The sequence below is a fragment of the Syngnathus scovelli genome, chromosome 10 (genome assembly GCF_024217435.2).
Source record: "Syngnathus scovelli strain Florida chromosome 10, RoL_Ssco_1.2, whole genome shotgun sequence".
In the NCBI taxonomy this organism is placed as follows: domain Eukaryota; kingdom Metazoa; phylum Chordata; class Actinopteri; order Syngnathiformes; family Syngnathidae; genus Syngnathus; species Syngnathus scovelli.
This window is the reverse complement of record NC_090856.1, coordinates 2,755,161-2,765,074: the sequence shown is the minus strand read 5'-3', so window position 1 is coordinate 2,765,074 and position 9,914 is coordinate 2,755,161. Positions and strand designations below refer to the sequence as shown.

The 9,914-nt window shown below is 45.9% G+C and overlaps 2 protein-coding genes across 2 annotated transcripts; both read left to right on the top strand.

Moving 5' to 3' along the window:
- Nucleotides 1-143: 143 nt before the first annotated feature.
- On the top strand, nucleotides 144-3,479 carry gpr17 (G protein-coupled receptor 17). Its single transcript, XM_049723395.2, has 2 exons — nucleotides 144-916; nucleotides 1,800-3,479. Exon 2 carries the CDS (start codon nucleotides 1,809-1,811, stop codon nucleotides 2,817-2,819), a length of 1,011 nt encoding a protein of 336 aa, XP_049579352.1. The 5' UTR covers nucleotides 144-916; nucleotides 1,800-1,808; the 3' UTR covers nucleotides 2,820-3,479.
- Nucleotides 3,480-4,046: 567 nt separating this feature from the next.
- inpp5d (inositol polyphosphate-5-phosphatase D) lies at nucleotides 4,047-9,753 on the top strand. Its single transcript, XM_049722823.1, has 26 exons — nucleotides 4,047-4,324; nucleotides 4,393-4,456; nucleotides 4,618-4,753; nucleotides 4,822-4,966; nucleotides 5,031-5,171; nucleotides 5,249-5,339; nucleotides 5,397-5,474; nucleotides 5,541-5,618; nucleotides 5,687-5,810; nucleotides 5,893-5,999; nucleotides 6,064-6,166; nucleotides 6,234-6,430; nucleotides 6,494-6,611; nucleotides 6,673-6,769; nucleotides 6,844-6,982; nucleotides 7,068-7,176; nucleotides 7,242-7,330; nucleotides 7,415-7,496; nucleotides 7,840-7,929; nucleotides 8,005-8,115; nucleotides 8,203-8,282; nucleotides 8,347-8,434; nucleotides 8,499-8,645; nucleotides 8,707-8,929; nucleotides 8,990-9,417; nucleotides 9,500-9,753. Exons 1-26 carry the CDS (start codon nucleotides 4,143-4,145, stop codon nucleotides 9,538-9,540), a joined length of 3,288 nt encoding a protein of 1,095 aa, XP_049578780.1. The 5' UTR covers nucleotides 4,047-4,142; the 3' UTR covers nucleotides 9,541-9,753.
- Nucleotides 9,754-9,914: the final 161 nt, after the last annotated feature.

Genomic DNA, 9,914 nt, shown 5'->3' with positions numbered 1-9,914 from the left:
AGAAACATCTATCAATACATTCACAAGACGACGTTTCTTTTTTTTTTTTTTCTAGCGTGATGAGGGAGGGCTTTGGGTATCCGCACGGCAGACTGAGCGTCTCCCCCCGACAAAGCCTTTAGTTGAAGGGTACGACGAGGGGGGGGGGGATATTCTTTGTCCCAATTAGCGCTCGATTAACAGGGTAGCGATGTCAAGGCGTAGATAGTGGCCTCATTGACGGCCTCCATTTGCATGAAGACCAGGACAAAGAGCAGAAAGGCCTGATGTGTAAGGACAGCTGTGCTATGAAAGAAATATTTCTCCGCTATCCACATCTGTGCCGCCGGCTATGTGACTGATTATTTTTGGGGCCGTTGTGAGTCGGCGTGCCCCCGGGAGGCAGGGGGGCCAACAAGGGCCTCTGTTTCTTGAGTGTCCAACCCCCTCCCCTCGACCCCTTGTCCACATCTCCTTCCCACCAGCAGCACTCTTGTTTTGCTCTCCTCTGCGGAACCTTAAGACAGCAACTTGGAGCGATCATCTCACTCATAAACGTGTCAATCGACTCTCCATCAACGAGGGGAGGGGTGGTGGGGGGTCTTGATGGTTTCCATGGAGCAACAGCCCGACGAGCGGGTCCCCAACCGGGCGAGGCATGCCATTCTTCCCCACTTAGTCTGACTCGAGGCTATTGTGGAGCGTAACAAGTGGCTCTCTGAGGAGGAAGAAAGGGGAGGGTTCAGGGTTCAAACCCCAGCCTCCCGTCGGGACTCCCTCTCTCTGTTGTCCAATTTGTACAGCCACAAAAAGAGCCGCCGTCTCGTCCATGAGAACATCTTGTGGGAGGGAAGGTTAAGAAGAAGCACGACCTGTTTATCCCACCCTGACATCTTCGCAAACGCTTTTTCCTTCAGGATTTCTCGGAGAAGATCAGGTAAGACACTTTTTCCACTATTGACGATATCACTTTCCATTTCCTAAAAACTATTGATGTTTTTGCAGTACACAATAATCCTGGTCAACTTTAAATTGTCATCAATTTGATGTAAATTGTGTAAATGCCTCACGACTAATAGTTCTGGGAACTTTTTGGTCCTTTCCATCCCACTATGGGGATGAAAGGGAAATAAATACAGTGAGGTAGGGGAGGGGGGGGGGCTCCTAGGGGACAGGAGTCGAGGGTGATTAAACACGAGGTGTGTCCCAAAAAGATAACACAACATCTCGAATGGAATGTGGGAATGTGTTCGTCAAACTTCATGTGAGATCGATGCAACTGGGGGAATATCCACCCAGGTCATTTCAGGGTTACCACGTATGATTGACGATTTACACACATTCCGCACTTTGATGGTGCGCTTTGCTTTTCAAAGTTCTCGTGAGTCGTTTCTTGACTTTGGCAAAAAAAAAAATATTTGCACCCTTTGACAGTTTGTCAAGTACAGATCACAGATTAGGATCCCAATTGCAAGGCAGACGTGTTGACCGCTAGTCCACCGTGATGTCATTGGTGTAGAATCGTAACCGATAATCTCTTCGCCATCTCTCGGTTATCAGCAGAAGAGACAGGAAACGCCGCACAGCAGGGGGGGGGGGGGAGTTTGTCACAGGCCGGTCCGCACGGCCCAACAATAGATGCTAGTGTCGCTAGTGGTTTAAAAAAAAAAAAAAATCTGATAATGACTTCACTTGCTCAAAGATCAAGACTTCCTCTCGCTCCATCTAATCTGATCCTCGTGACAAACACGAAGCAAACGGTTTTGTGGATCGTCTATTTACAGTACATGACCGATTTTAAACAAAATATTCTTTGACAGACGCCAAAGATGGAGTACGCCACCACGGAGCTGCCGTCCAATCAGACGTTACCAAACTGCACGGTGGAGTCGGCAACGGAGAACGTCCTCTTCGGGAGCTTCTACATCCTGATCTTCTTCCTAGCGCTCAACGGCAACAGCCTGGCGTTGTGGATCTTCTCCCACCAACGCGGCACGTCGTCCCCGGCTAATATCTTCCTGACCCACCTGGCTGTGGCCGACCTGTCTTACGTGGTCATCCTCCCCCTGAGGGCCACCTACCACCTCACGGGGGGTCACTGGCCCTTTGGCGAGGTGCCCTGCCGCTTGGCGGGCTTCCTTTTTTACGTCAACATGTACGCTAGCTTATACTTCCTAGCGTGCGTGGCGGGCGACCGCTACCTGGCGGTGGTCTACGCCGTCCGCTCGCTCAAGGTGCGGCGTACCCGCTATGCCCACATCATCAGTTTCAGTTTATGGGCGCTGGTCACCATCGCTATGGCGCCCCTACTGGTGACCCACCAGACACTAGAGGTGGACGGCACGACCGTTTGCTTGCAGCTCTACCGTGAGAAAGCGTCCCGCAAGGCGCTGGTTTCCCTCGCTGTGGCTTTCACGCCGCCCTTCCTCGTTACGTTGTCCTGCTACCTGCTCATCATCCGCAGCCTGCACCGAGGGTCTCGGTTGGAGCCTAGCTTAAAACTGAGGGCGCTACGCACCATCGGTTTGGTCATGCTCATTTACGTGGTGTGCTTTCTCCCTTACCACGCCAGCCGCGCCACCTTCATCCTAGGCTACGGCTACCCGGATGTGTCATGCCGGACACGCCGAGGCCTCAGCCTGGCCAACCGGCTCACCTCGCTCCTGACGTGTCTCAACGGCGCCATGGATCCGCTCATCTATTTGTTCGGAGCGGAGAAGTTCCGCGGCACCTTGATACGACTGCTGTGCAAAGGCAAGGCGGCGGGGGCATCCGGGGCGACCAGCGCCGAGTTGAAGGGGACCCACGAGAGCTCTGTGAGTGCCAAGTCAGAATTTTGAACTGGATCTGCCAAATGAGATATTTCTGTGACTTCCATGCCAACCAGCTTTTTCCCCAAAAGAACTTATGTTCAAAAAGTTGTTTGCCAGTTAGCGCAGAAAGAAAAAGGCGGAGCAAGAGAGGGCTGGCGAGGCCACTGATTTTGCAAAATTAGCTTGGATTCCTCGGGGCCAGGCCAGTATTTTCCGATTATTATTTTTTTCCCCAGAAATAATTTTCCACATTTCACACTGTTCTCTGTAACGAAATATATTGTATCAACTTTTTCTGAAAATTAAACAAACAAAAAAAAGTTTCTGAAATAACCTTGGCCACCCCATGGGCCCCCCGAGGGAAAAAAAAAAAATTCCTAGCTCCGCCTGTGGTGTAAAAGTCAACAAATTGTAAAAATTTGACTTAAATTTTGTTGCTTCAGCTTTTTTTTTCTTCAGTACAGCCCTCACTTTTTTTTCCAAAATATGGAAACAAGAGGGAAAAAAAATACTGTATTTGTAAAATAATCGTACACTGTTGTAAGTATCTTAACCAAAATGCGACAGCAAAGCTAACACTGACATTTTTATACTCTTATTGCTTTTTTTTTTTAACTTCCAAATCATTGTAAATAATAAATTTGGAGAAATGTGAGCTTTTACCAACAATAAACATTATGACCAAAATTGTGTAAGTCAATCTCTGAGCCATATTAATACATTTATTAACAGCTTATTTTTGCCATCATGGTTTTCTCTAAAGTAGCTATTTAAAAACGAGACAACGGTTGTCATTCGCACATCAACTTTTTTATGTCACGTGACTCAGCTTGTGGTTTTCTTCAGCCATGTATTTTCCTCCTCCTTGTTCTGCAATGCTTCCTGTCCATTGCGTGAAAAGGGCAAGCGGTGCTTCCTGAATATTGTTAACACCCAACTTTGCATTTATAATCATTCGAGCTGATCATCAGATAACTTTAATGTAGAAAATCAGGTTGATTAATTTAAGAATTTGCTCACTCACATATGAGAATTTTTTTATTAAACTTAGTATTTGAGACATATGCTGAACTATTGGCACTTCCTTTTTTTTTTTTTAGTTCCTGATTTTCATTGTAACACATAACAGACAAAATACAAGCTACAATTTATAATAAATAAAAAAAATCTCCAAATAACAAAAACTTTATTTTCTGCAACTATTTGCATTTATGAACATGTGACATATCCGGCATGTGTGTGCGTGTATGTGGGAGGTCGGTTTTGTGTGTCTACTCGAAATGAGGAAGTGAGAATGAAAGAGCAGTGAAAGATGAATCTCTCCAAAAAAAGAAAAACATTCGGCATTTAATGTCAACTAGTTTAGATTCAAAAGAAGACAGAGCGGTCAGGATGCACAACCAGCACGGTTGGTGTCATGGCAATATCACTCGTTCCAAGACAGAAGATCTTCTCTCAAAAGCAGCTAAAGATGGAAGCTTCCTCATTCGGGACAGCGAGTCCATACAAGGAGCATTTGCTCTTTGTGTTTTGTAAGTACATGATATTCTTTTTTTGTACTCTTTATAAAGTCACATTGTTGCACTGATGTTAACCACAGATTCCAGAACCAGGTTTACACGTACAGAATCCTGCCCAATGAAGATAAGAAACTATCAGTCCAGGTGGGTGAAGGTTTCTAAACTTACTTCTGGTGGAGAGTGTCATTAACTGCCCAGTTAAATGAGATCTTTGACGTCTATACCTGTCAATGGGAGTGAATGACTTGACAGAATACTTTAAAAGATGAAGGTGCAAAAAAGTTTGTCTTCTATCTTCTCTCCAGGCATCAGAAGGAGTTCCCATTAGGTTCTTTTCCATGCTTCCAGAGCTGGTGGAAGCCTACCATGACCCTAATATGGGACTCGTCACTCATCTGCAGTATGCCGTTCAAAGAGAGGAGGAGCTTGACGAGGAACCGGGTTAGGACACATTCAAGTAAAAATTGAAGTCCAACGTAAGATGTGAAAAGAGCTGCTTTGTTCTCCAGAGTCCAACAATCCTCCACCACAGCTTCCTCCCAGGACCTTCATGGCCAATGACTTTAAGGATGGTGACATCAGGTCTTCTGACCAGGCGGAAAAAAGCCTATCAGATACCTTCTTGATGAGGCTCCAACACATGGACATGACCACGTATGATCGTTTTTAATCCAAATTTAAACGGCTTGTGATGAAACGGTTTGACGTCAATTTTCAGGATACCAGAAGAACAGCAAGCCCTCATTTCGGACTACTTCAGGACTTCCATCTGTCTCGATGCTGAGCAAGTCCAGAGTGGGAACACCAGCCTTCCTGGACTCAAGAAGCTCACCGGGGCCATCTGCAAGAACCTCAACAGGTACGCTAATCTTCAAATCGGAGGAACCTGAAAACAAATGTATTCCTAAATATTAAGACACATTTTTTGGGTGGCAGTGAAATTTCTCGGATCCTCCCAGCTCTGGAGGTTTGCCACAGAGCCTTGGACCAGCAGATCTCCTCAGGCATCGGGAAGCTTCCAAAACATGTAAGTGGCAGGCTCCTTTTGTATCCCGATTAGATCATCAACAATTTTTTTTTTCAGATTCCAGCAGATCCAAACCAATTGGTCTCCTTGAGGCTGGAGCAACTGACCAAACTGCTCTACTCCATCGAGGATCGGGTAACCCCAGATGTTCGGTCCGACGTGAACCTTGAGCTTTAAAACTCCTGCTCCTTTTCCATTCAGGCTATAAACGCGGTCTTCAACTCTGTGGGTTATGAAGGAGGTCACAGAAAGTCTCTCATCCCTCCTGTTATCTTTGAGGTACCCGTGGAACCTTCTGGGAGATATTTGCTTTGTCATTCATTTGATCATCGACCCTCCCCCGTAAGGTCAAGCAAGAATCTCTGGGGATCCCCACCAAGTTGTTTATAAAAGTTGACGTGGAAGGCGGGAAGCTTCACTTCAAAAAAGCAAAAGATGGACCTGATGATAAATACTTCACACACAACAAAAGTAAGGATCTGGTTTTTTTTGGTGGCTCCTAGCTCATACTGACAATCAACCCGGTTCCTCGGCCCCGAATTTTCTTCCTCAGTCAGACAGCTGGTGAAGTCCCAGAAGATGCACGCCAAGCTGGTCATCGTGGTGGAAACGGAGAAAGAGAAGATCTTACGCAAGGAGTATCTCTTTGACAACACCAAGGTCAGACCCACAATTTTCAAAACTCAAAGAAATCCCAGAAGCTCACTTTTTCTTCCAACGTCAGAAACGAGAAGGCTTCTGTCAGCTTCTTCAACAAATGAAGAATAAACATTCCGAAAAGCCGGAACCGGATATGATCACGGTTTTTGTCGGCACCTGGAACATGGGTAAGAATCTCCACTCTGGATCATAGATAAGAAATTCTGATGTTCAGCTTTTCCGACGTCCCCTCAGGAAACGCTGGTCCACCTCGCAACATCACTTCCTGGTTTCAGTGTAAAGGTCAAGGGAAGACGCAAGATGACACGGCCGATCACATCCCGCACGATATTTACGTCATCGGGACTCAGGAGGACCCTCTGGGCGAACGGGAGTGGGCCGACACGGTGAAATCCATCTTGAGGGACATCACCAATATCAGCTTCAAACAGGTCAGCGCGTCAGGAGATGACAATCACGCCACGTTTGACCCTAACGACCTTCCGATCTCCTAGGTGGTGATCCAAACGCTGTGGAACATTCGGATTCTGGTCCTGGCCAAGCCGGAACACGAAAACAGGATCTCTCATGTTTTCTCCGATAGTGTCAAGACGGGGATTGCCAACACTTTGGGTAGGCGGAGGAGTTCAATGTTCCTGTGCTGGTGAAGTCACTGGATTTTGTCTTCACTCAGGTAACAAAGGAGCAGTGGGCGTGTCCTTCATGTTCAACGGAACGTCCTTCGGGTTTGTCAACAGTCATCTGACGTCGGGGAGCGAGAAGAAGCTCAGGTGGACACGATTTATCGTTTTTTTTTTCGCCCGTAGCGTCAAATTTCAACTGGTACCTTTTCCTGTTTTTGCAGGCGTAATCAGAACTACTTGAACATTTTACGATTCCTCAATCTGGGAGACAAGAAGCTCAATCCGTTTGATATCACCCATCAGTTCACGCACCTCTTCTGGCTGGGTGATCTTAATTATCGTGTTGATTTTCCAAATGTGGTAAGTTGCAAAAAAAAAAATATTTGGAGCTGTTTTTAGCGGGTGTTGTGATCTGTGTGTTTTGTTGTGGCGGCCATTTTGTCAGGAAGCTGAGAATGTCGTATCGAAGATCAAACTGCAGCAGTATCAGGAACTCCTGTGCAGAGACCAGCTCAACATGGAGATCAACGATGACAAAGTCTTCCTGCATTTTGGTACGTCTTAATTGAGCAAAGTTAGTCTTTTAAAAATTCGAATGACTTTTTTTTTTGGATGGTAGCTGAGGAGGAGATCACATTTGCCCCCACGTATCGTTTTGAGCGCTACACTCGTGACAAGTACGCCTACACAAAGGCCAAAACCACAGGGGTACGTTTGGGTTTTCTCAATTTCTGTTTTTTGTTCTTCTCAAAGAAATACTGTCATATAATTGTTTATTTTTAAATCTCACAGACTAAATATAATTTGCCGTCATGGTGCGATCGTGTCCTGTGGAAGTCGTACCCTCTTGTCCATGTGATCTGTCAAGCCTACGGTGAGTTATGTGAATTTTTTTTCAGCCCCCCTAAATTTTCAAAAATAATATAACATATATATAAAATATAATAAAATTATTTTGGAACATTTACAATATATATTATTATATTTTATACATATATATATATATTATATTATTTGGAAATTTTTCCCAAATAATTGAATATATATTTAAAATATAATACAATTATTTTGGAAAATCTATAATATATATATTATTTTATGCATCTATATATATTTTATATTATTTGGAAAATTTATTTATGTATTTATTTATTCAAAAAAAATAGTAACATTTTATAAATAACATTCTGATCCCCGTGTTTGTTGTGATTGGCCAGGCTGCACAAACGACATTATGACCAGCGACCACTCCCCGGTGTTCGCCTCTTTCGAAGTGGGCGTGGCCTCACAGTTTGTCTCCAAGCGAGGTTTGTTCACGCTCCGGATGACTTTCCACTCTCCATAACAGCTGAGTTGTGTATTTTCCTTTTTTTTCTCTCCAGATCCAAACAGTGCGCCCCAAGGCGGCATCCAGATCATGAACTGCAAGGCCACCCTGCTGACAAAGTCCAAGACCAAATTCTTCATCGAATACCACTCCAGCTGCTTGGAGAGTAAGCCGACACACCACAAAAACCCGAATACCATCAGCTTCAAAATCAGAACCTCCCCAAAACTGAACATTCACTGAATTCCTCCAGAAACTGTCAGAACTTACGAAGGCGAGAACACGGAGCATTCCGACGGGTCCATCAAAGTGTGGTTTGGGAACCAAGTTGAGGTAAGGAGTCCGCTACAAGAACATGGATCCATCCCAGACCCAAGTGACTCTTGTCTATATCCAGCTTACGCCAATCATCTCGGACGCCGAGTACCTTCTTGACCAGCACATCCTCATCTGCGTCAAGTCCACGGACTCGGACGAGTCATACGGTAAAGATGGCCGAAAAAGAAATCAAGTACAAAGTAGATATTTTTTTTCTTCATTTGTTCCAAGGTGAGGGTTGCGTGGCACTACGAGCCGCCCAGTTCTGCTACACCGAGTTCCAAGTGGCGCTCACGCACCACGGCGAGAAATCCGGCGTCTTGACCGGCGGCATTCAGCTCCACGCCTCCGAAGGCAAACCCACCGAGAAGTTATACGGTGAGTCCGATCGCTTTATTTCCTTAGAAACCTCGGCTTCATCCATTTTTTTGTCCCTCAGACTTTGTCAAAGTGGAGCGAGATGACTCCAAAGGCAAAACCGGCGACCGGACCGTGGCCGGCCTTGACATAGCTAACCCGAGCTACATGGAGGTGTCCTACAGGAGCGGCAACGTGATTGACAAAGGCTGGAGTTACAGCATGCCACCGAGGAACCTCCCCATCGGTGGCCAAGCCGGGATGGACACCAAGAAGAGTCCCACCGGAAAACCTATGAAGCCAGCGTAAGTGGCTGCTTTCAAGGTTCACGACAACATGGTGGAAATGTGGGTTCTGTCTCTCAGGGATATCCAGGCAGCAGAGATGTTCGACAATCCACTTTATGGCGCCATGAAAACATCACAAAGTCAGTCCAAGGACCAGGATTCTCCACAGATCAAAGTGCTCATTCTGCCAGAACCCAATTTTGGAGCGAAGCCCCCAGACGGAGAGCACGAGCGCCCCCCGGTGCCCACCCCTCGCAATCGTTCCTTCACCTTCTCTGAGTTGAAGCCTCCTCTTCCAGCCCCCGTCGCCCAGCACAAGAAGCCAGTGGTTCCATCACGCTCGCAGGGTTGCGTGGTCAACAGCCGACCGCCGCTGCCCACTAAAAGAACCCCGGGACCTCCAGATCCACAAACCCTCAAACCCAGAGACTACAGGGACAGCTCTGAGCTCCCAGGCAAGCACAGACCTCCAACGAGGCCCGGCCAGACGCAGCTCCAAAAAGACGGTAAGGAGATAGTTTCCACACTTCACAAAACAGTTGCCTTGGTCCATTTCCTTCCAGTTTGCTTATCTTTCTTTCTTTTCAGTGCCTCCCAACGTTGCCAAGATGGGCCATTCCGTGATGTGAGTCCTCCTGGTTGCACTTCTCCACCATTCCTTCATTGTGATCTATTCCCTGTGTTGCATTTCTTTTGAGCTGAATAATATTATTAATTCCTATCCTTCTAATATATTGCACCATTTTACAGCAGCCAATGAATGTTTGCAGTCCTTTATTGCACATATTGGATGTTTGATGCCACTATGATCATTTCTCCAATAAACATAAGATTTGGACTTACATTGTAGTACAAGTGTGTTTTATTGTGCATCAAACCGATTAAATAAATATTTAAATAAATGAAGAAGCCCGTGGAGCCCATTTTATAAATAGCGCCTATTTTACTTCAGAATAAAAGCTAACTTTATATGCATTTCATCGTTTTCCGTGTCAAATGGCGC